The 26918-nt window shown below is 43.9% G+C and overlaps 1 protein-coding gene and 1 pseudogene across 1 annotated transcript; one reads left to right on the top strand and one right to left on the bottom strand.

Annotated features, from left to right (window-relative positions):
* Nucleotides 1–166: 166 nt before the first annotated feature.
* On the bottom strand, nucleotides 167–16029 carry LOC140720324 (uncharacterized). Its single transcript, XM_073035187.1, has 8 exons — nucleotides 15955–16029; nucleotides 12641–12933; nucleotides 11532–11566; nucleotides 10749–10843; nucleotides 4089–4260; nucleotides 3915–3980; nucleotides 345–920; nucleotides 167–189 (listed from the first exon to the last, which is right to left on the bottom strand). Exons 1-8 carry the CDS (start codon nucleotides 16027–16029, stop codon nucleotides 167–169), a joined length of 1335 nt encoding a protein of 444 aa, XP_072891288.1.
* On the top strand, nucleotides 15080–26391 carry LOC140720293 (N-acetyllactosaminide beta-1,3-N-acetylglucosaminyltransferase 3 pseudogene; annotated as a pseudogene).
* Nucleotides 26392–26918: the final 527 nt, after the last annotated feature.

Genomic DNA, 26918 nt, shown 5'->3' with positions numbered 1-26918 from the left:
GGGGCCTAGTGCCAGTGCGAGGATCAAGCAGTAGGAGGGGTTGTAGCTCATGGTATACAGGATCTCGTTCTTCTTCACGTGTTTGAAAACAGCTGCTGCCACTGTCTGATCTTCAAAATGTCTGATGAAATATTCCTTCCGTTCCTCACCAACAAATCCCAGGATTTCAGCCCAGACACTGATCTTCGCCTTTTTCAATAAATGTAACACAGTGGGGCGGGTGGTCACCAGCACTGAACACCCGGGGAGCAGCTTGTGCTGGATTAAACTGTATACAATGTCAGACACCTTGCACTTGAATTCAGGATCTGTGCATGTGGAGCGAGGTTCTGCGTCTTCCCGACTGTCAGCAAAATCAATTTTATCATTGAATTCATCCAAACCATCGAATATAAACAGCAATCCCTCTGGGTTCTTCCAGACTTCTCTCAGGATATTCCCAAAGTAAGGATATTGATACAGAATCAGTTCCTTCAGGTTTATTCTGCAGTTAATGGAGTTTAAATCCCGGAATTTGAAACTAAATACAAACTGGAACTGTTGGTATATTTTCTCCGTGGCCCAGTCATAAACAATCTTTTGTACCATTGTGGTTTTCCCGATCCCCGCGACTCCGGTCACTGCTGCTGAATCCCCAGGTTTGGATTTACTCCAGGAAAAGCGGTTCTGGAACAACTGGTCAGTCCGGATTTTCTCCAGCTTTCCGCAGAGATGTTTTTCTCTCCACTCCTCGTGGTCTCTGACTCTTGCCAGCAGCTCATGTTCCACCATTCTCCGATCTCGAACAGTAGAAATGACCGTGAGCTCAACGTATCGATCAACCAGCTGGAAAACCTTCACCTTCTCCCTCATCAGGATCGTGTTCACTCTCAGTGTTTCAGTTTGTGCCCGCAGAGTCTCCTTGTGTTTCTGTTGAACATCTTCCATGGCAACAGAGAACATAATCAAAATGTTAAATGGCTCAACTGACAAAGAACATTATAACTGCATTTCAACATTCAGTGTTTGAGATTACATGAATTAATTCAATGCTACCATGGATATTAGGACAGAAAGTTAAATTCTGTTGATAGACAGTGGAATTTGACAGCGATGGATGTCCCAGAAAATGTCCAAACCTCATATTCTGATATTAACTAATCTTCAAGTGAACGTTCCCCTGATATCTTATCGCAATCCTGACTGCTCTTCCGTTACAATAACATTTGACTATATTTAAAACATCATTAGCAGACGATGAACACAAAGGAACTGCAGAGACTGATAGAGCTTGGCACCAGAAGTTTCCCCCATGAGGGGTACAGCGTGAAATCACTGTTTTCCTTCATCTGGATGAGCTGCCAATCACGGCCGACGAGCCCCGATTGCCCGAAATGACTGGTTATCAGGTGGCAGTAACCCGCATTTGTCCTTTCTACTATCGGAAGAAATGCCTCTACCAAGCTCAGTAGCTAAGTCACACGTGAAGGCCAGGAGCTGGACCTGATTGTCAGAGGCTGTTTGAGTCGCACGCCACTGGGAGCATTTAATAGGTCGTGGGAGCGTATCCCCGCTACCACGCCTGGGTGTAACAATCTTAAACAACCAAGCAGCTCTGTGTTATTGACAACAACAACTTGGCAAATTGTTTTTTTATAGTCACATGTACCAAGATACAATGAAAATGTTTATGCATGCGATCCAAATAAATAATATCATCACGTCGGTGCAATGAGGTCCTACAAGGAAAAACAGAACAGTTCATGGGAACTACTGCACAGGGTCGGCCACTCAGGCACACTCAACGTATGAGAAACAACTTCTTATTCTCTACCATCCAGTTTCTGAATGGACACAGAACCTATCGATACTGACCCACTAATCTCTTTTTTATTTCTATTTCTACACAACTTATTTAATTTAATATTTTATAGAATCACATAGACATGCATAGCTATATATGCTATGTATGGTTTCTTTGGAAATTAGTTCCATTATTTGAATTAATTGTTTTAGCTCCACTGATGCAAGAGTAACTAATTTCCAATCATCCCTGTATAGCTGTGTAAGGTAAAATTCGTTGTTTTTTCCCCCCGATTCGATACAGACTTTTGTCTGATTCAGGAAATTCAAGAGTGGATTTGACGCCAGACGAAACCATAGTGGGCTTAGTGTGTCACTCTGGAAAAAGTCTGCATTTATTTTGGTAACAGTGGTTTTTCCGTTGTGGTTGTTATTAGGGCGTTTATTGTAATTCATTAGATGTTGTAGAAATTTCACAAGTAGTGGATGCATCTTTTATAATATTGGAACCTCCTAACCATGTGAGAGACAGAATCAAATGGTTTTTGATAGACAATATAACATTGAAAGATTTCTACTCTTCCCAGTGCTCGATAGATACATAATCTATTATTAGTTGCTCCTTAAATCCGTTCATACACTAAGTGTATTCTTTCTGCTCTTCTGTAAGTATATTGTGGTTATCTAAGTGAGTGGTTATTAGTTACGAGATGCACGATGTTGCAATTTTATAAATAAAGTTGTCTTATTATTATTAAGAGCCAATAATAACATAGTTGCTGACAATCAATAGCCTTATAAATGCAGAATTAAAGCTGTCCTTGAGGCTGGTGGTACGGACCTTCTGCCTTTTATATCTTCCGTCCCGCGGGTGTATGACAGAGAGAATGTTTGAGGTGGTTTGGTGTTCAGCAGCGAGGTTTTGGGCGGGGTTAGCGTCTTGTTAACTTGATGGAGTTCTTCCAGGAGGTGACAAAGGTGACGGATGAAGTTACACATGGAGATTTTTTACTTGGATATCAGTCGGGTGTTTGACAAGTTCCCACAAGGAATGATTATACAGAAATTTAACATGCTTGAGAACTGTGTGAATTGTCCTGGCTGGAGGTGATCCACATTGGGAGAAACTTCTTTCACTGGCAGGTGGTGAATCTGTGAAATTATTATTATAGACAGCTGAGGAAGACAAGTAATTGGGTATATTTAAAATGCAGGTCAATAGGTTCCTAATTAGGAAAAGCATCAACGTTTACTGGGAGAAGGCATAATAATGGGGCTGAGAGGATTTGCAGAGCAAATTGACTGAACCGATTGGCTTAATTCTGCTCCTGGACCTTATGGTTTTGGGTGCATCTGGAATATTGTATTCACTTCTGATTGTCCAGCTCTTGGAATGATTGGAAAGGGTGCAGAACAGGTTCATCAGGATGTTGCCTGGATTCGGTGGCATGTGCTACAAGTGGAGGTTTGATAAACTTGGTTTGTTTACTCTGGAGTTAGAATAGAGATCTGACTGAGGTGTACAAGTTTGAGAGATAAGAGTTTGGGTGGACAGCCTGTATTTTGTTTGTTTATTTTTACATAAGACTGGTGTCTAATAGCAGAGGGCATTTGGTTAAGGTGAGATGGGGTAAATTTACAGCAATTGTGGGTAGTTTTCTTCACAGACTTGTAGGTGCCTGGAATTTACTATGTCGGTCGTGTTGGAGGCAACTATGTTATAGATGCTCCTAGATATACATGAATATGCAGGAAATGCAAGCAAATGGTCAATAATAGAAGAAAAAATACCAAATACCAAATACCAAAGTATTTTTTCTTTCTCAGATATATAAAGAATAAAAAAAGAAGATAATCGGACATCTGAAAAATGATGTTCTAGATGCAGTAACAGGTGTAAAGGAAATGACAGACAATCTCTGTGGAGGTCAATAGCGAATTGTACCTCTCCCTATAGATGCTGCCTGACCTGCTGCGTTCCACCAGCATTGTGTGTGTGTTGCTTCAAATTCCAGCATCTGCAGATTTCCTTGTATCAGCGAATGATTAATGGTGAATTTTGATTCCCAGATTTTGCGAAGTCCCAGACTAACATTTGAGGCGTGATTTGAACTGTGCATTTCATCACTCACCTATCAGTTGAGTGGGTAACTCAAATAACCCATGGGCAATGTTCATGTATTCCTGTGGATTAGGACCTGTTTAAATATATTTTTTTTTAAATCCATGAAAACAGAGCCAAAATAATTAAATAACTAAAATTTATTTCAATGTACCTTAGTGTTCAGTGTGTGTTTTTAACATACCTCGCTCCTGTATTTGCCTCAGTATTCTGTCCAACTTCGGTAACTCAGTCCTCAAAGTCACAAAGGATTTCCACATCGCCCTCCGGGCCCGAGAGCCTTTGTCCATCACCAAACTGAGGAAGAGTCTGGAACTCTCTGCCCGGTTTCCCTTCTCTGTCAGGTCAGTGACTTTCTACAAAAGGAAAACAATGAACTTATTATGGAGCAGACGGACAGACATGGAGAATGTTGAGGAAAATATATGTTCATGGCCCCACTAGCTTCATAACAGATGCAGTCACTGGCCTGCTGTCTCATCCTTACTGGGTTTAGTCGTTAATAGAGAAACAGGAGCTGAGGGAAATTCTAAATCAATAGTGTGTAAGAATAAGGATTCACTGACGCCCTGCCGTAGATGCAATGTGATTAATTTACCCGATCTGTCAACGTGCAGAAGTACCTCAACAAGATGTGACAAGAAGAACGGAACGGAGGGGAGAGCGAGAGAGCAAAAAATAATGCATGGTGGGAATCACTGAATCATGGCTGAAAGCAGTTCATAGTTGGGTGCTCACATCCAAGGATAAATATTGAATCGAAAGGATAGGCAGGTAGATGAAAGGGTTGGGTTTACTATGCTGTCATTAAAAATGAAAAGTCCTGAGAAAGAGGTGATATCGGACTGGACGATGCAGATGTTAAGAGACTGCATAGGTAAAATGACCCTGATGGAAATTATATACAGGGCTGTTAATAGTAGCCAGGATGTGAGCTACAAATTACAATGTGGGAGAGAAGAGGCCTGTAAAAATGTGAATGATAAAGTTGTCCTTGGCAGCTTGGAAAATCAGTTCGGTGCTGAATCCTGAGTCAGGGAAATTGTAGAATGCCTGTGAAATGGCTTTTGAGGGAAGCTTATGATTGAGCCCACTATAGGAAAGGCGGATCTGTATTTTGTGTTGTGTATTACACAAGATTTGATTAGGGAGCTTAAGGTAACTAAACCCTTAAGAGGCAGCGATCATAAAATAAAGGAACTCCCACTGCAGTTTGAGAGGGAGAAGGTAAAGTTAGATGTATCAGTGTTACCGTGGAACAAAGGAATTACAAAAGCATGAGAGAGGAGCTGGGCAAAATAAATCCGAAAATGACACTAACAGGGACAATGGCAGAGCGGGAATGGCTGAAGTTTCTCGGAGCAATTCAGAAGGTGCAGGACAAAGGATCACAAAGATGAAGAATTATTCTAAAGGGAGGGTGATCAACCGTGGCTGACGAGGTAGTCAAAGCAGCTGAAAAGCAAAGGAGAGGGCACAGAACATTACAAAATATAGTAAAAAGCTGGAGGACTGTGATGTTTTTACAGATCAACAGAAGGCAATTAAAAAGCCGTAAGTAGAGAAAATATGAAATATGAAGGTATGCTAGCGAATAATGTAAAATAGCTTAGCAAAAGGTCCGTCTGATATATGAAGAGTGAAAGAGAGGGAAGTGCATATTGGGCCGCTGGAAAACGACAGTGGAGAGGTACTGTCAGGGAAGAAGGAAATGCCAGAAAGTATTAGTAAGTATATTGCGTCAGTCTTTACTGTAACAAACAATAGAACGTGCCAGATATTTGAGAATGTCACGTGGCAGAAGTGAGTGTATTTGCAATTATCAAGGAGAAGGTGCTCGGGAAGCTGAAAGTTCTGAAGATAGATGAGTCCAGATCAACTGCACTCGATTGCTTCTGAAAGAGGAGACTGAAGAGATTATGGAGACATTAGTAATGATCGCTCAAGAATCAATAGATTTTGGAATGGTTCCGAAGGACTGATCATTTTAAATTATAGGCCAGTTAGTGTGATCAGCGTTTGGGAAGATATCAGCAGTCGATTATTGAGGATAAGGTTTCGGGGTATTTGGACGCACATGATAAAAAAAGGCCAAAATCCATGGAAGGGATCTTGCCTAACAGACCTGTTGGAAGTTTTTGAGGGAACAGCATGAAGATGAAATGATGAAGATGGTTACTGCCTGGCACTCATGCTGTAAAATGGTGATCACTTCCTGAATGCAGTCTTGGGCTCCCTCATTAACTGAAGAATTATGAATTACACATCGAATAGTTTTCAAGAAACATACAGCGATAATGGAATTAAGGTAATTGATGATGGAACTGAATATGGATGGGCTTAGGTCATTGCTCTGAGAAATAAGAGGAATGATGTTCATCATTCTGAGACATTGATGCCTGTTTGATTAATAACATAGAGCGCCAATGAATCCCAATGAGAACAGAGTCACGCAGGGGTATAACGCACTTGATTTTCTAATACCACTCATGGCTGAATAGGTCAGATCTAGGACAAGACAATCACTGTTTGTGAGCTCCAGGGAGAGTGACCTGAAATGGTGTATCCTTGTCTCTCATTAGTTAGATATTAAGCAAGTTATCAGATTTCTTTTTCGGTTGCCAAGACCGGATGTGGTTAGCAGGTTTCCCTCCGTCAAGTGCCACAGTGAAGCCGGTTGGCCCAATTTACAATCTGACTGTTTCATGTTCATACTGTATCAATGAAATGAGGTGAATCTGCTCGGCGGTTCAGCCAAGATTTCAAATCAGTTTCAGACTGAATGCCTGTTCAAAGTCCAGATATGCAGCCACTGTTCCTATTTCACACTGATAAATACAGCAGGTGAGAGAAGAAAAGGTGATGCTGAACCCAGTGCTCCTCACATGAACAGCTGAAAGCAGATCTGCGAGAGACAAGTCAGAGATCAAAGTCTCCATTCCCATGTAGAACTCGTAGAACGTGCAGGAGATTAATACTGATTACTATTCCCTCTGATACCAGCAGTTCGGTGGCAATACATTAAATACACTCACCTCATTTTCTTCTCTACTGAAATGTCCCTCCTTTGTCAACATTATACCGAGTCTCTCAACCTTTTCTTCAATCGCTTGTTTGAGTCTGTCTCTGTAGAACTTTGTCAGTTGGTACAGTCGATATTCCTCCCCCTGTGCCAGGAGGTCAGAGATTGTGAACTCTGACTCTGTGAATATAAAAAGGAAACTGTAGACTTGAACTCAGATATCACTCGTCTCCACCGCTCTCACCCAACTGAACAAAAACAAAAAAAAACATGACTTGAACCTGCTCACAGACACTGAAACGGTTTAATTCCCCATCTCCAACACTGGCCTTAAAACCGAACCCACAATATCCTGGGCATTAGGTTCATAGTAGGACCCATTTCAATTCTGGATGGGCAATCAATGTTGGGACTGTCGGTAATATTCACTTCCCAGAGATACTCTTTCCATCCTGGCGAATACATTTCCCCTGATTCACAACCCGGAAATACCCTTCTCATCTGGATAGCTGCTTTTCCTCCAATACACATCCTAGAAATCCTCACAGTAGGTAGTACATTTACTGCAGTGGGGTAACGGCTGCCCACTACACCACATGTACCACACCTACACATTCCCCCTCTCACCTGACAACCTTCCAACAAGGCCTCACCTTTACCCTCCTCCCTGCCATATTCTGAGTACCCCTCACCCTCATATTTCACTCACCTGCTCCTTGTTGGGGACTTGACAATTCCATGTTCAATGAGCTTCCGAGCTGACAGGCAGTCGCCTCACTTGTGCTGGTTCCAAGGTCCTGATCGGTGTCGCTGACGTCACTGTCTCTGGGCTGAATTTGCTCCTCCTCCTCTGCGGCGAGACCACTTTCCATTGGGACATCGCTCTCAATCTGACCCTGATTTGGTACCTTGCGTCCCGTGTCCCGATCATCTTCCCTCGATGATCCGCCTGGTAAAATCCTCTTCAGTCCTATCGCTGCTCGTTTCAATTTCCTAACTGAAATAAGTGATGAATTGCAGGGTATACCAATATGATTTATGAGAAAAGCTGATTCAGATTGCAATGGAGCTGAGACTCTGTCTGACCCGATTTGGAGTGGGACTGTGCTGGTTTCTGTGAACCGTACATCCTGCCAGGTGACCATCCCGATAAGCCGGTGACTGGACACATTCACTCCCAGTAAAATAACAGGATAGACACAGTAATACTGATAACTGAATTCACAGCAGTTGAAAACAAGGATGGCCACGCGATCTTAATGCGACGGTTTCCGGTGATACTGGGAAATATCACCGCGATTATCTTCCACAAGCTAAATTCTCCTGGGTCACTTAGTGTCCAGTAGTCTGTGTCACACACATACCAGCAACGGGATTACACATGGTCCACTCTGTTGGATCACACATTCTCTCATCTCTTTGTCACACAATATCCTGTCCCCTTGGTCACAGACTGACCATTCCCTTGAGAGGCACATCGTCCGGTCCCCTGGGTCACAGACTGACCATTGCCTTGAGACGAACAATGTCCATGTCCCCTGGGTCACAGACTGACCATTACCTGGAGATGAACAATGTCCAGTCCCCTGGGTCACAGACTGACCATTGCCTTGAGACGAACTATATCCTGTCCCCTTGGTCACAGACTGACCATTCCCTTGAGAGGCACATCGTCCGGTCCCCTAGGTCACAGACTGACCATTACCTAGAGATGAACAATGTCCAGTCCCCTGGGTCACAGACTGACCATTGCCTTGAGACGAACAATGTCCAGTCCCCTGGGTCACAGACTGACCATTGCCTTGAGACGAACAATGTCCAGTCCCCTGGGTCACAGACTGTCCATTACCTAGAGATAAACAATGTCCAGTCCCCTCGGTCACAGACTGACCATTGCCTTGAGACGAACAATGTCCAGTCCCCTGGGTCACAGACTGACCATTGCCTTGAGATGAACAATATCCAGTCCCCTGGGTCACAGACTGACCATTGCCTTGAGACGAACAATGTCCAGTCCCCTGGGTCACAGACTTAACATTGCCTTGAGATGAACAATATCCAGTCCCGTTGGTCACAGACTGACCATTGCTTTGAGACGAACAATATCCAGTCCCCTTGGTCACAGACTGACCATTGCCTTGAGACGAACAATGTCCAGTCCCCTGGGTCACAGACTGACCATTACCTAGAGATGAACAATGTCCAGTCCCCTGGGTCATAGACTGTCCATTGCCTTGAGACGAACAATGTCCAGTTCCCTGGGTCACAGACTGACCATTGCCTTGAGACGAACAATGCCCAGTCCTCTGGGTCACAGACTGACCATTGCCTTGAGACGAACATTGTCCAGTCCCCTTGGTCACAGACTGACCAATACCTAGAGATCTATGCTGACCGCTCCCCCGGTTCTCTTCTTTTCCCCCACCTGATGATCGTCATGTAACGACTATGCAAGTCATTGGCAAAGTCTCACTTGGAGAGCTTTGTGTGCAGTTGCAGTTGCTAATCTATAGGATGGAGGCGATTAAGCTGGAAAGTGTGTAGTGGAGAATGACCACCACGGTACTGGAGTAGGCTGTTGTTTTTTGTGTTATATGGTTCGGCTGGGACAGCTTGCTCTGGAGCTCAGGAGCTTGAAGGGTGACCTTACACATGTATGTGAACATAAAATAATCCAGGACATAGATAGTGTAGAGGGTCATGTTCTTTTTCCCAGGGTAGGGGAGTCTGAGACTTGAATCTTTTAAAAGAAAGTTAAAAGGGACCAAAGGGGCATTTTTCACGTGGTGTCTGATGGGTATAAATGACGTGCAGACAGAGGAGTCTGCAAACACAAATAAAATTACAAGGTTGACAGCATGCGGACAGGAAAAAGGATAGAAGAAGCTTACAAGGGAAATTTGGGAAAGGCTGCAGGAAAATTGGGCAAGCTCAGACATTTAGATCAGCAAGAATTAGATGGGCCGAATGACAGGTTACCAGGCTGTCACATCTTTTTATTACAGCTGGAATCACAGATTTAAGCACAATCACAATGTCTACAGGTGACAGAGACATTTGGTCATTGGTTATACCGAGTTTTCCAGCAGAGATCCTGGGAATTTAAATTCAGGTAGAAGATCATCTCAAGGGGGAAGTAACTCGCGTTCACCATTTCTCTACAACCCAGACATTCACTGGGGTGTTAAAACTCCGAAGCAGATCACAAATGTATCTACAATGAGCTGCCTCCTGATCCTCAGCCATTCCCAACACCGGCAATGATCTCCGCTCTGCTACTGAAAACAGATTTCGGAGACACCCCTCTTCCCTTTGCGCAACATCCATTTAAAACCCAGGGGGTCCTGTTAGCTTTCTTTCCAAACCCTGAAATGCTGTGTTAACACACAATCTCTGAAAACCCGGAAATGTTCCTATCATCTGGCGTTCAGTTTTACAAGTGAAAGTTGGCGATGTCTTACACACCAGGGCCTGTCTGGAGGTGAAACGGTCACTGATCCTGAACATTTACATAACCACAAGACCGCTGTCGCACTCCCGTCTGTGTTTCACTCACAACCACCTGATTCAGGAGCCCCTGTTCCTTTCACTCAGCTGAAGCTTTGCCTGGTGAGCGGAGTCATTCGACCATTCCCGGTGTCAGGTCCCTGCGCTGGAACTGTTAGGTTGATCAATTACTCAAGGCCGCTTTACCAGTGGGATAAATGACACTGCCTGATGAAACTTTTCTATGCACTGTTAACACCTGTGTCAGTTTTTTCATCTGAACTACTGTGTACAAACGCGACAAAAGTTTAATTCAAAAATCCCAACGTATCATACCTGTGTCCATTCTGATTCTGACCGACGATTGTTGATCGTCGTCGTCTTGTTTACATCCTGGTCCCGGTTCTGGAAAGCTCCACCTGCTGGTGATGCTGTGAATTACACAACAAGCAGACAGTGGGTCAGAGAGAGTACGATTACTTTGCAAATATGACAGTATCTTCATCCCCTGTATCAGAGAAGCAGTTGGCTTGGGTACCAAGCATTCCCCATTAACAACACCTTCCACACGATGTCTATGTCTTTCCGCTGATACCTGGCGCATCTACTGACAAACTCACAGAGCAATAGAGTCCAAATTCAGAGTGTTCGGCCCAAGGAGACATTGCCAACCACAGTGCCCACTGAGATGATCACAATTTTCTGTGATGGGCCTATTTCCCTTCTGGCCTTTTCACTCCATCTACACATCCCAGCTGCTTTTTGAATTATGCGACTGCGCCTGTCTCATCCACTTCCTCTGGCTGTTTCCTCCACATAATCCCCAATATCTGCATGAACCCGTTGCAGCTCGGGTTGGTTTTGCAATCTGTTTACCACCCCCTGTCCATTTTGATCCCGTATATGCTACGATAAACTTCTCTGTGAACAACAACTACTAATGTTGTGCATTCTGCGAACTTACCGAACAGCACAATAGAATCATTTGCTTGAATCAGCTTTTGTGTCATATACTTAATGCGCTGTGGAGCAGGGTGTGGAATTACGTGCTGACTGATGAGAAGCCCAGGTTTATATGTGTGTTATCGACTGAATCTCGCTCACGGTGTGTTCACTTACTGTTTGGACCCACAAAGTTCAGATACTCGGATTCGCTGGAACAGAAACAGAAGCTCAGCACCGAGTACACACAGAGACCGTACTGGGTGGGGAACGTTGTGATGTTTCAATACGTCCCTCGTCATGAGAGGATTTCCAGTGTTTCTACCTGTTCAATATTGTCTTTAAAACTGTGGCATTACGGACATGAATGCTTTTTTCTGTGTGTGTGTTTTTAAGGAAAACAGACATGCACCTGGCAGTGATATTTACAATGCAGAGATTACAGAATTAATTGGAACAATCTGCTTCTGCTGAATGTTGAGGAGGTCATTCGAGGGAGGGGTGAGGGAGAGGGGTACAAAGCGGGAGGGGGAGAGAGGGGGAGAGAATTGGGGGAGAGAATGGGGGAGAGAATGAGAGGAGACAATGGGGGAGACTGTTTTCAACTGCTTTCAGTTCCTCCCAGAACAGGAACTATTTTGTCGACGTCCCTGTCAAGACGCCGCAGGATACTTTATTTCTCATCAAATATCCCAGTGATTTTACCAAACTACTACGGATACAATCAACTACACCACCGTGTAAACTCAGGTCATGTCGAATTCTTCTCAATCACTGAAAAAAGCCAAGATCACAGACGTTTCCTCACAGGACAACTCACAAGGTGCAGATGTCTCTGTGTTAAACCTTCTTTTCCTAGATCTATTCCTAGATTTCCTGGTGTTGCCCGGGATTGCCAACAACTTCAGATTTTCTCGTGTTTGTACATTAGCAACGTGCTCATTTTACCGTTTCCATCCTGATCTCGGTCCCTCAATTGTATTTTTGTTCGAATCTGTGTTTGTGCATATCCAATTGTATTAACTTCATTACTTACATCCCTGATATACATGAGAAGCAAAATTCTTTACGTTACGTCTCTGTTTAAATGTGCAATTTCCCACCTACCCACACACTTCTGACAGAAGGGAATCAACACTGCAGGCGCTGATCCACAACAGGTCTCATCAACCGACTAGATAATGGAACCATCAACTCTTTACACCCTTCCCTCCGACCCCCTCCCCCGCTATAAACTGCAGTGTGAGTAGTTCTCATAATTTCACCCTCTCCCAGCAGCTACCTACCGAAATGTCGTAAAGGGCAGACAGATAGTGTCGATTCCGCCTGCGATGGAATATGCAAAGCGAATCCTCCGTTCCCTCGGTCGGGGATCAGTAAATCTCCGAGTGTGGTTGGACTGGCTTCCTGCTGTTGCAAGCAGTAGCCCGGGGTCACTTCCGAGATACGGGAAGCTCGCACCTCCCGAGCCTTTGCTGATGATTCGGAGCTGGGTTGAAAGTTGCGGCGTTTCCGATAACACTTCCAACTGCCCCGGTTTCCTGCGGGACATGCACAGGAAGTCGATGCATTCAATTAGCTGAAGGGAATTATTAATTCTTTCAAAAGTGATTAGCTATAGTTCAATTGTTGAAGAACCGAATAAGCTCTCAGTCTCATTTAAGTGTCTGACTGCCTTTGTGATGTTTATATTTCAGTATATACTGTTTCTTACCGTGTACAGCGGCTCCAAGTTCTGTTACCACCCTGTCCCAGTAGCTGTGTTACGGGTTCTGTAAGTAATGAACACACCCTGGTTAATGTTCAGTCAGCTCCTGGTGATAATCATCAACTAAACCCAAAGCCTTATCAACGGTTCTCTCCGTGCCCTGTTCCTTAGCACAGGGTACGTTCTGTCTCCAAACAAACATCACAATGGAGATGAAATGTGATCTCAGTGATTTTGAGAGTGGAATGTTTGTCGGTGCCGGAGGGTGCAGTTTGAATATCGCAGGAACTGCTGAACTCCTGGGATTGTCCCGTTCAACAGTCTCAGTTTCGCGGAGAATGGCGCGGAAGAAGATCAGTGAGCGGCGGTTCTGAGAGCGAAAACGCCTTGTTAATGAGAGAGATCGAATGAGAAAAGCGAGATTGGTTCAATCTGCCGGGAAGACGACAGTAACTCAAATAACCACGCTGCAAATGCATTGTGCATAGAGGCGTCATTGGACGTGTCACATGTCGAACATTGAAATGGACGGGTTACAGATGTAGAAAACCACGGACATACAATCAGTGGCCGCAGTATTAAGTACGGGACGTGCACAGTACAGTGCCCATTGATATGTGTTTTTGTCAGCCAGAAGTTGCTGATGGGAGATTTAATTACATTGGCATCCCGCATTCACTGTGACCAACGCAGATCAGACTGTGATCTCGGCTCATCAATCCTGCCTCTCACCTGTAACATCTCACTCATTTGTGTATCAAGGGCCACTACACTGCAGGATTACAATATTAACTGAAAGACTCTCCTTCTCCTGAATATTGAGGACGGTCATTCCCATGACACACTAGACCCACAGAGAGAGAGAAAACATCTCAACTGTCTTCAACTGGCGGTGCCTGGTTTCAGATCCTCACACAACAGGAACTATTTTGTCCACGTCCCTGTCAAGCTCCGCGGCATACTTTATGTCCCATCGAAGTTCCCACTCATTTTACCAAATTACCGCGGATGTAATCAAGTGCATTGTTTTTACAAAACTGTAATGTATACAAGCAGGTCACCCATGTTTATTGTAACGCCACAGGTGAAGATCACAACAGATTCTTCATAGAAAAACTCACGGGGACAGATATCTGTCTGCTGAACCTTCTTCTGATCTCCCACCTACCCACTAACATCTGACAGAAGGGAAACAACACTGCAGACCGTGAACCACAACAGGTCTCACCAACCGACTATATAATGGAACCATCAACTCCTTACACCGCCTTCCCCCACGACCACCCCCCGCCCCGGCTGTAATCTCCAATGTGGGTGGTTCCATGCTTTTGACCACAAACCGCGATGCCGTCGAGGATGGACAGATAGTCTCGGTCCCGCCACTGAGGGAATAAACAAAGCGAATCCTCAGTTCTCTCGGTCGGGGATCGGTAAAGCCCCGAGTGTGGACGGACCGGCCTCCTGCTGTTGCAAGCAGTAGCCCGGGGACCGTTCCGAGATGCGGGAAGCTCGTACCCCACGAGCACTTGTTGTTGATTCGGAGCCGGGTTGAAAGTGCGGCGATTCCAATAACACCCCCAACTGCACCGGTTACCCGCGGGACATGCACAGGAAGTCGATGCAATCAATTAGCTGAAGGGAATTATTCATTCACTTAAAAGCGATTCGCCACAGTTCTGATATCGATCAGCACAATACGTTATCAAACACATTCGTGTTCATAAAACTGGGTGACTGCCTTTGTGATGTTTATATATCAGTATATAGAGCTTCTTACCTTGTACATCGGCTCCAGGTTCTGTTACCACCCTGTCCCAGTAATGTTGTGTTACGGATTCTGTAAGTAATGAATACACCCTGGTTAATGTTCAGTCAGCTCCTGGTGGTAATTATTAACTAAACCCACAGCTTTATCAGCGGGTCTCTCCGTATCCTGCACAGGGTACGTTCTGTTTCCAACAAACATCACCATGGAGGTGAAATGTGATCTGGATGACTTTGAGAGTGGAATGTTTGTTGGTGCCAGACGGTTCAGTTTGAATATCGCAGGAACTGCAGAACTCCTGGGATTGTCAAGTTCAACAGTATCAGTTTTTCGGAGAATGGTGCTGGGAAAAATTCAGGCAGCGGCAATTATGAGAGAGAAAAATCGTCTTAGTAATGAGAGAGATCGGTGGAGAAAGGCGGGACTGATTCAATCTGCCAGGAAGACGACAGTAACTCAAATAATCACGAACTACTGCACTGTGCAGAGAGGCATCACTGGACGCGTAACGTGTCGAACATTGAATTGGACGGGCTACGGCAGTAGAAGACCACGGATATACAATCAGTGGCCGCATTATCAGGTACAGGAGGAGCACAATACAGTGCCTATAGAGATTTGTTATCAACAGCCAATGGGATTTAATTCAGCAAGTTTTATTTTAAATATCACTGACTGATACTTGCTGTCTTTCCTAAAATAGCACACTCACTCCTGCAGAAAAATCAGGCGGATCCGCAAAGCCACACAGTTTGAAAAACAGTATTGAAATGGTAGAAACACTAGAATTCCTGCCGTCACAAGGGGGCGTATTAACGCATCGTAACGTTGCCCACTCAGTACAGTCTCTGTGTTTACTCTGTGCTGAGCTCCTGATTCTGTTACCAGCGAATCCGAGCACCGGAATTCTGTGGACCCAAACAGTAAGTGAACACACTCTGGCCAATATTTAGTTGAGAACACACACATAAACCTGGACGTCACACTCATCAGCACGTAATTCCACACCCTGCTCCACCGCGCAATAACTAAACGACACAAAAACTCCTTCGAGCCAATGGTTCTGATGTGCTGTTCGATCCAGGCTTAATTTTGTACCTCAGTAGACGGTGACAAAGATTACATACTGTATCGCACGAGAAATCGATCTGCTCCAGGGAGCAACCGCGACCCGAATCCTGGCTCAGATCGGGTCGTGTCATCGCATTAAATTATTGTTTACTTTGGATCCAATTTACTGTCAGACACAGTATAGGAAAGACACAGTAGCAGGACGGGCCATGTGAACTCTGGTGAAAAGTTATGATTTTGGAATCATCTTTTCTTTTGAACACAGGACATTCCCTTTCACAAGATTTAACTATGCCCCAGCAGCCTGGAGCAGCACTGATCTCAGAGTCAACAACTTTATAAAGCAATCTGAAATATTTGTCCACAATGGGGCCATTACATAAACGGGCAAGGCAGCAACTGTGTGGAGATAACAAACTGGAGATAACTAGGTCCAAAAGAGTACAGCAAGATAATAATGGATTTCACCTTCAGATTATTGTTCATTTACTGGAAATAAATAATCTTATCAATCAGATGACTTTCATGACTGATGGGTCTATTTACGTTACTACGGTCGGCGTGTTTCTCCGCTCTCATCTTTACTTTACAAATACCTGAGCTGTTTCTCCTTACAGAATGATGAAAACCCCTTTAACATTAAATTCACTGGATGTGTTTTTGTCAGCCAGAGGTTGCTGATGGGAGATCTAATTACATTCATATTCCGCATTCACTGTGACCATCGCAGATCTGTCGGTGATCTCAGCGCCTCAATCCTGTAACATCTCACTCACGTGTGCATCAAGCGCCATTACACTGCAGGATTACAAAGACTCTGTTTTTCCTGAATGTGGAGGACGATCATTCAAATGACGTACTAGACTCTAGGCGAGGGACAAATGCATTTCATCTGTCTTCAACTGTTGGTGCCCATTTTGAGTTCCCACCCCGCCCCAACCCCCACCGGAACAGAAACCATTTTCTCTGCATCCCTGTAAAAACTCCCTGGGTTTTTTTATGCTGCATCAACATATATAGAACCTGTCCTGTATACAGTCTGTCGTGTATACAATCTGTCATATATACAATCTGTCATTTACAAAATACGCCATGTACTGTATACAACCTGTCATGTATAAAATCTGTTATGTACAAAGTGTGTTATGTATGCTATCCGTCATGGACACAATCTGTCTTGTACACAATCTGTCAAGTATACAATCCGTCATGTATACAATCTGTCGTGCGTATAATCTGCCACATATTCAATATGTCATGTCTACAATCCAGTCTCCCCTCATTCATCTAACACCACGTTATGTAACTATTTCTAACCGGAAAAGTTCTAAATGTATGAAAACAAGCCAAGATCACAGAGGCTCCCTCACAGGACAACCCACATGGTCCAGTATCTATATCCTGATCATTATTTGAACTGCAACCTGCCCTGTTCTGTGCTATTATACCCGTCAAAACAGACAGTGCCGGCCCTATGCTTGAGAAGGGAAAGCTCAGGCAAGTCACGAAATTGGAGCTCAATGCACTTTCCTCAACGGCAGCTAAATTGCGGGAAAATGTTTGTAAGGGATAGAATTTACTCGCTTCTGAAAAAAAAGCAATAATTGGCACGAAAGGAGAGAGAAAATAAGCAGAGCGAGTCAGACATAGAGAAACAAACATACACACACATACACAGCCATACAGAGACATACAGACAGAAATCCACAGAGACACGGAGAGAGGCACGGAGGCAGAGAGAGAGAGAGAGACAGAGAGAGAGGGAGATACACAAGGAGATAGAGATACAGAGAGAGAGAAAGAGATACACAGAGAGAGGGAGATAAACAGAGAGTGAGATACAGAAAGAGAGAGATACATAGAGTGAGGAGGTACACAGAGAGAGATACAGAGAGATACACAGAGAGAGGGAGACACAGAGAATGAGAGATATAGAGAGAGAGATACAGAGACAGAGGGAGATACAGAGATACAGAGAGATACACAGAGAGAGATACACAGAGAGAGATATACAGAGGGAGACAGAGAGAGAGAGAGATACACCTTCACATACACAGATACACAGAGAAAGGGAGATACAGAAAGAGACACAGAGAGAGAGAGACAGATACACAGAGTGCGGTAGGTGGTACTAGGTGAGAGTAAGCGTTCGGCACGGACTAGAAGGGCTAAGATGGCCTGTTTCTGTGCTGTAATTGTTATATGGTTATATGGCTATAAAAGCTGATTGAAGCAAATTATTCTATTGTGCTGTTCGGTCCAGGCTTTCTATTGTGCCTCAGTGCCCGGTGACACAGATTACATCCAGTATCTGTCCACAACTCGATCTGCTCCAGGGAGCAACCGCGACACGCATCCCGGCTCCGTTCAGTCGGTGTCATCACACTAATCCATTGCTACACGCTCAGAATGCTGGAGGAACTCAGCGGGCCAGGCAGCATCAATGGAAAACAGGACAGTCGACATTTTGGGCCGAGACCCTTTGGCAGTACCACTTTGCGGAAAACCGACACTTTGACAGCCAGAAAAAAAACGGCGGTATCTCCCAGTGGCCAGCCATTTTAATTCCACTTCCCAATCCCATTCCAACATGTCAATTCCTGGTCTCCGCACTGCTGTGGTGAAGCGACACTCAGACTGGAGGACCAACACCTCATATTACGTCTGGGTCGCCTATAACCTGATAGCATGAACATCGATATCTCAGACTTCAGGTAATACCGCCCCCTTCACCATTCCCCATTCCTCTTTCTCTCTCCGGCCTTATCTATTTGCCTGCCCATCGTCTCCTTCGGGTGCTCTTTCCTGCTTTTCTTTTTCCAGGCCTTCTGTCCTCTCCTATCGGATTCCCACTTCGTCAGCCCTGTATCTCATTCACCAATCAATTTCCCAGCAGTTTACTTCATCCCACCCCCTCCCGGTTTCACCTATCATTTTCCGCGACTTCCTCTACTCCCCTCCCCCTCCTTCTAGCTCTGTACCATCATCTTTTTTCTTTCTCTAGTCCTGATGAAGGGTCTTGGCCAGAAACTTCGACTGTACTCTTTTCCGTAGATGCTGCTTCGCCAGATTTAGCTGTGCCTCGGCAACCTGGAGCAGCACCGGTCTCAGAGTCAACAACGTTATAAAGCAAACATAAATATTTGTCCACAATGGGGCCATTACAATGACGGGCAAGGCAGCAGCTATGTAGTGATTACAAACTGTAGATAACCACGTCCAAACGAGTACAACCTATTTCACAAACAGATTAGTGTGCACTTACTGGGAAAAAATAACCTTATCAATCAGATGACTTACATGACTACCGGGTCTATTTACGTTACTCCCGTCGGTGTGTTACCCAGCTATCACCGTTACTTTACAAATACCTGAGCTGTTTAATGAAGAGGAAGTACTGGCGCTATTAAGGAATATAAAAGTGGATAAATCTCCGGGACCTGACAGGATATTCGTTAGGACCTTAAGGGAAGTTAGTGCAGATATAGCAGGGGCTCTGACAGAAATATTTCAAATATCATTAGAATCGGTGGTGGTGCCGGAGGATTGGCATATTTCTCATGTGGTTCCATTGTTTAAAAAGGGTTCTAAGAGTAAACCTAGCAATTACAGGCCTGTAATTATGAGGTCAGTGGTGGGTAAATTAATGGAAAGTATTCTTAGAGATGGTATGTATAATTATCTGGATAGACAGGGTCTGATTAGGAGTAGTCAGCATGGATTTGTGCGTGGAAGGTCATGTTTGGCAAATCTTATTGAACTTTTTTGAAGAGGTAACGAGGAAAGTTCATGAGGGTAAAGCAGGGAGTGTTGCCTATATGGACTTCAGTAAGGCCTTTGACAAGATTCCGCACGGAAGGTTAGTTAGGGAGGTTCATTCGTTAGGTATTAATATTGAAGTAGTTAAATGGATTCAACAGTGGATGGATGGGAGATGCCAGAGAGCAGTGGTGGATAACTGTTTGTCAGGTTGGAGGCCGGTGACTAGTGGTGTGCCTCAAGGATCAGTACTGGGTCCAATGTTTTTTGTCATATAAATTAATGATCTGGATGATGGGGTGGTAAATTGGATTAGTAAGTATGCAGATGATACTAAGATAGGTGGCGTTGTGGATAATGAAGTAGGTTTTCAAAGCTTTCAGAGAGATTTAGGCCAGTTAGAAGAGTGGGTTGAAAGATGGCAGATGGAGTTTAATGCTGATAAATGTGAGGTGCTACATTTTCGTATGTTACGGATTCAGGCAACAATAAATATATGAGTTAGGCAAGGGTTTTTATAATAAATAGCACGTTTATTAAACACTGAAAACAAACCCTCCAAAAGTAAACAAATCACTAATGTAACCGGAAATCAGCTGTTGTGCGGCAGCTTAAACAGTTCTTAAAGCAATGAAGCTTAAACAGTTCTTAAAGCAATGTTGCAAGAACAGTTCTTTAAAGTAGTATTGCCAAAAGTTCAAAATGGTCACAGTCCATTTAAGGGAGAGACTTTTTAAGACGATTTAAATTCCCTTTCACGTCGCTTTGTTTCGTTCCGCGAAGTCGAACTCTTCCCACGAAGAATTTTACGAAACGAAACGGCTTAAAGACACTGACCTTTCCTTTACCGCACTGTCCTCGATCTTTTCTGCTATTCAGCAGAGATTAACACGAGAACAGTCAACGAATTCCTTCCGAATAAGGATCAACCAAGTTCGAACCCGTTTCACCGTCGAAATCGATTCTCCCCGATCTTTAACTCCCGCACTCCGATCTTCACTCTCCACTGATTCTCAACTAGCAGTATTTGTAAAGAAACTGCTGGCAATGACCTTTTAAACTTTAGGCATTAGATAAAACTTCACCTTTCAACTAAACTGCGTCATAACATTAAATCACGCAGTGGCATGAGGTCAACATGGCAAATCCAGCCATGAACTGCCCCTCCTCACAAGGAGGGGTCCTCCTTTTATACCCTGTAAAAAAAACCTGTCACAGGATCTCTACTGGCGGGAAAATGACATCACTCCACCATCACAAGACCATTACCTCGTCCAGTATAGCTTCAACCCCAGTCACGTGACAAGAGTACCACTGTCACGTGTCACGAGTACGTAACAGGTAGGACTATTCAAAATAGGACATACATGTTAAATGGTAGGGTATTGAGGAATGCAGTAGAACAGGGTGATCTAGGAATAGATAGATAGATAGATAGATAGATAGATAGATAGATAGATACTTTATTCATCCCCATGGGGAAATTCAACTTTTTTCCAATGTCCCATACACTTGTTGTAGCAAAACTAATTACATACAATACTTAACTCAGTAAAAAAAAATAAAAAAATATGATATGCATCTAAATCACCATCACAAAAAGCATTAATAATAGCTTTAAAAAGTTCTTAAGTCCTGGCGGTAGAATTGTAAAGCCTAATGGCATTGGGGAGTATTGACCTCTTCATCCTGTCTGAGGAGCATTGCATCGATAGTAACCTGTCGCTGAAACTGCTTCTCTGTCTCTGGATGGTGCTATGTAGAGGATGTTCAGAGTTATCCATAATTGACCGTAGCCTACTCAGCGCCCTTCGCTCAGCTACCAATGTTAAACTCTCCAGTACTTTGCCCACGACAGAGCCCGCCTTCCTTACCAGCTTATTAAGACGTGAGGCGTCCGTCTTCTTAATGCTTCCTCCCCAACACGCCACCACAAAGAAGAGGGCGCTCTCCACAACTGACCTATAGAACATCTTCAGCATCTCACTACAGACATTGAATGACGCCAACCTTCTTAGGAAGTACCTTCGACTCTGTGCCTTCCTGCACAAGGCATCTGTGTTGGCAGTCCAGTCTAGCTTCTCGTCTAACTGTACTCCCAGATACTTGTAGGTCTTAACCTGCTCCACACATTCTCCATTAATGATCACTGGCTCCATATGAGGCCTAGATCTCCTAAAGTCCACCACCATCTCCTTGGTCTTGGTGATATTGAGACGCAGGTAGTTTGAGTTGCACCATATCACAAAGTCCTGTATCAGTTTCCTATACTCCTCCTCCTGTCCATTCCTGACACACCCCACTATGGCCGTGTCATCAGCGAACTTCTGCACATGGCAGGACTCTGAGTTATATTGGAAGTCTGATGTGTACAGGGTGAACAGGACCGGAGAGAGAACGGTTCCCTGCGGCGCCCCTGTGCTGCTGAATAATGGTGCATAGTTCCCTAAAGATGGAATCTCGTGGATAGGGTGGTGAAGAAAGCTTTTGGTATGTTGGCCTTTATAAATAAGAGCATTGAGTATAGGAGTTGGGATGTAATGTTAAAATTGTACAAGGGATTGGTGAGAGCAAGTTTGGAGTATTGTGTACAGTTCTGGTCACCGAATTATAGGAAGGATGTCAACAAAATAGAGTACAGAGAAGATTTACAAGAATGTTGCCTGGGTTTCAGCACTTAAGTTACAGAGAAAGGTTGAATAATTTAGATCTTCATTCTTTGGAGCGTAGAAGTTTGAGGGGGACTTGATAGAGGTTTTCAAAACTATGAGCGGGGATAGATAGAGTTGACTTGGATAGGCTTTTTCCATTGAGAGTAGGAGAAAGTTAAACAAGAGGACATGAGTTGCGAGTCAGGAGGTAAAAGTTTAGGGGTAACACGAGGGGGAACTTCTTTACTCAAAGAGTGGTAGCTGTGTGGAACAAGGTTCCAGTAGAAGTGGTAGAGGCAGGTTCGATATAGTCATTATGGGCAGGAAAGGAATGGAGGGTTATGGGCTGAGTGCGGGTCAGTGGGATTAGGTGAGAGTAAGCATTCGACACGGACTAGAAGAGCTGAGATGGCCTCTTTCTGTGATGCAATTGTTATATGGTTATATGTGAGGTGATGGACATTCAAATGAAGTAGGACTTGTACAATGAAAGGCAACGCGCTGACAAGTCAGTTCACTGAAAAGCAAGATGGTGAAAAAAAGCGTTTAGCATGCTAGCCTTCATCAGTTATGCTGTAGAGTTTAAGGGCGGTGCTTTATTTGCAGTTACATAAGTTGTTGTTGAGACCACTTTTGGAATATTTTGTACAATTTTGGTTACCCTGTTATAGGTAAGACGCTGCAAAGTTGTAGAGGGTGCAGAAGGGATTTACGAGGATGCTTTTGGGGCTAGAGGGCCTGGGTTACAGAGAGGTTGGCCATGCTGGACCTTTATTCCTTGGAGAATGAGAGGTGAACTCAGAAGTTTAAAATCATAAGGGGTATTGATAAGGTGGATTGTCATTATTGGAGAGTTGGAGAGTCCAACATGAAAGGTCACAGATAGAAGAGAAAGAGGGGAAACATTGAAAAGAGAAATTGGGATAACTTCTGTACACAGAGGACCGTGAGTACCCGGAAGAAGCTACTAAAGGAAGTGGTTGAAGTGGGTTCAACTCCAACATTTAACAGGCATTTGGACAGGTACATGGAAGGGAGAGGCTTGGAGAGTTATGGGCCAAACTAGACAAATGGGACTATCAGGGAGGATGCTGTGGTTGGTATGGACCAGTTGAGCCGAAGGGCCTATTTAGATCGCATTACTCTAGGATTCCATAATTCTAAAGTGACACAAGTTGCATCCCAGTGCAAATAGTTTTATTTGTACACATCGTTCTGCTATCAGTCACTGGCGTCTTTTCAGGGCTCCTGGCATCCAAGGTTTTACTCATACACATTGTGGATCATGCTAACTATCTGCCCTGTTCTGCTATCAGTTATCTGTGCTTTCTCTGGGCTCCTGGAGTCCAAGGTTCACTGCTCTTCATGAAGCGTAAATTCCTGCCATAGGTGATGCTGGTGCCGTTTTCCTTCAATAGATATGGGCCTGCAATGGCTTCGCTGTCTTGTCACAATTGCATACTGCTGAATCTCTGGGTGGAATTAGCCTTGCCTTTGGGACTAGTTATGCCTTAGTTGTAGCCTTCCATAAAGTGGCTTGACCAATGGATGGCAGCGTGGGTGGGCCCCCGCTTATTTAACTTTGAATACAATTCTCTGGTTAAAATAGAAGCAGGAAGCCAAGGTCCGTGAGTATACTTCTCTTTGTTTCTCCTATTGTAGGCATACATAGACCAGGTTGAAATGCCATGAAAATCAGATGCTTTCAGTAGCTGTACTAACACGTTACCTTCCCTGCACTGCCATATATTCGGTTACTAATACAACAGATCAATAACAGATCATCTTCCATAGTATCAATAACCTGTGAACTCAAACTGAATGTTGAACGAGCTGGGGCCTTCCTCTTTAGAGCAAAGTGGGAGGAGAAGTGAATTGATAGAGGCGTATAAGCTGATAAGAGGCATAGATAATGGAGAGCCAACAACATTTTCCCAGGGCAGAAAGGGCTAATATGATGGGGCATAATGTTAAAGTGATTAGAGAAAAGTTTAGGGGATTGTCAGAAGTAGTATTTTTTTTTAAAGAAAATGGTGGGTGTATGGAATGCACAGCCTGGGCAGTGATAAGGGTAGATGCATCAGTGAGAATTAAAAGGCTTTTAGATAAACACATAGATGAAAGAAAAATGGAGAGCTATTTGAGAGAGTAGGGATAAATTGATCTTGGAGCAGATTAAATGGTCGATGCAACATCATGGGCCAAAATGCCTGCATTGTGCTCCATTGCTGTATGTCTCAGTTCAGTTTAAGCCCGAGAGGAGTGATGAGAGCTGTGAAGAGAGGTGGAATACAGCCGTTGGAATCATATATCTTTAATGCCCAGAAAGAAACTATGCGATTTTCAGTTTAATGACAGAGATGGGATCCGATAGGTAGATTTGTTTTTCTGCTGGAATGGAATGCTTCAGGTCAATTAAACTTTCAACAGTGTCAAGGGCCCTGCCTATTCCTTACCTCACCATCACTTTGAGGACAATATTACAAAGCATTAGTGAACCTCATTACAGTTGAAACTTCCCATTCTTCTCACTTATTATGTAAATTTAAAATTTTCTTTGAATTAATCCATATTTATTTCTCTACTTCAGGTGAAAGATGAGAAGACATCGGCGATTCTATGAGAACGTAGTGTTGACTGTTTTGATTACTCTGGGATTGTTCTTCATGTTCTGGGATAATGACCAACGTCGAGAGACTGATGATGTTGCAGAAACTGTTCATCGCAAAGATCTGCCCAAGGTTGTTACAGCTGATGCAACTGAATCAGTGCTCAAGTCAAAGTGCCGCGCGAACAGGACATTGTTGCACCTGCCCTCATTTGATCAACAGAAAGAGCACATAAAAAACTTCTTGATGTATAAACACTGTCGAGACTTTGACATGATTCAAAACGTCCCAGACAAATGCGGTGGTCGAGAAGGATCTCAGAATGTCTTCCTGCTCCTGGTAATCAAATCTGACCCTTTCAACCAGGATCGGCGGGAAATAGTAAAGAAGACCTGGGGCAAAGAACGCAAATTCAATGGGGTCCTAATTAAGAGAGTCTTTATCTCTGGTGTCTCTCCTGACCAAAAAGAAAGGAGGAAATTGAATCAGCTGTTAGCCATGGAAAACAGAGAACACAGAGATGTCCTGCAATGGGATTTCTTGGATACCTTTTTCAACCTCACCCTCAAACAATACAAGTTGCTGCAGTGGGTCAGTGAATTTTGCCCCAGAGCCAAATTCATCTTCAATGGAGATGATGATGTTTTTGCCAACACCGATAACATGGTTGATTACTTGCTAGGCATGAAGGTTCACCAACACCTGTTTGTGGGCCATCTCATTTATGGGGTTGGGCCCATTCGCCAGAAGTCGAGCAAGTATTATGTGCCAGAAATAGTGACCACTATCAAGTCGTACCCACCATATGTTGGTGGAGGGGGCATACTTATGTCTGTGTATACAGCTCATATCATTTACCACATAGCCCAAGACCTTGAACTATACCCCATTGATGATGTATTTTTGGGGATGTGTCTGGCCAAGGCTGGACTAGCCCCACACTCCCATAGCGGATTCAGGACAGCTGGAGTCAGGATTCCTTCAACCCAAGATGACTCTTTTAATCCTTGCTATTACCGTGAGTTGCTGCTAGTGCACCGTTTTCGGCCTTTCAAACTGCTACTGATGTGGGATGCGGTGCATGATGCTAATCTGAATTGTGCTCATGCTGCCCAGAAGTCTGCATCCACGAAAAGGACCGCATGAGTCATGAGAGAATGTAGCAACTGTTGGAATGTAATGCAGTTTGTAAACATGTGTTAATCAGTTGTTTATGCAATGTAAGAAGCTCAATTCCTAAATTATATTGGAGGATACATTAATTCATAGGGTTGGTGCCTTTCTACATTCTACAAATGTTTGTAAAGCTGTCAGGTGTCATCACTCAGCCTAATTCTTACTGCACCCATAATGACATTACAATATTGTCAGGAGCACCACAATTTAAGTCAATTGTAAAGTTATTCCAAGTGAGCAGTCCTTGTTGCATTGCGTGCAGATGGGTACAGCATGTTCACTTGGGGCATTTGTATAATAAGCCACCAATAAAATTTTTTGTTACAGTTATATCTGTGTATTTTCTTCTTGCCGTTTCTTACATGTCCCTTGCAAAATATGAAAGAGATAAATGTGTTTCTTGGACTGGAACTGTGAGGACAACAAAGAATATAGATGTAAAATTGTCTCAGGGTTGGAGGAATAGAGAAACTTATGGTCATCACTTCTGTAGTCAAATGTCAGCCTGCATTGTGTCTGTGTAACTACATATCAAATAAAAGCACACACGCAGGAGATGGCTTTAACTGGAGTATTCACATTGAAGAGAGGGAAGGAGATCAATGAACATGTGGGGACAACAGATCAATATGCAAACATAGGCAGCAGTCCATATGTAGTGCGAAGGGGAGTGGCATTAGATTTGGCAGGTGTCTTGTCTAAGACAATGTACTCGGTTGCCAGTGTCATGTTGCTGGTATTGACACGGTCATCACTGAGAGGTAAGTCCGGTAGCTTTGACTAGTGGCCAACCTGGACATCGGAGATCTGGAGAGGAGGGGACTT

This window comes from Hemitrygon akajei, unplaced genomic scaffold (assembly GCF_048418815.1).
Source record: "Hemitrygon akajei unplaced genomic scaffold, sHemAka1.3 Scf000041, whole genome shotgun sequence".
In the NCBI taxonomy this organism is placed as follows: Eukaryota; Metazoa; Chordata; class Chondrichthyes; order Myliobatiformes; family Dasyatidae; genus Hemitrygon; species Hemitrygon akajei.
This window is presented reverse-complemented; position numbering and strand designations above follow the sequence as displayed.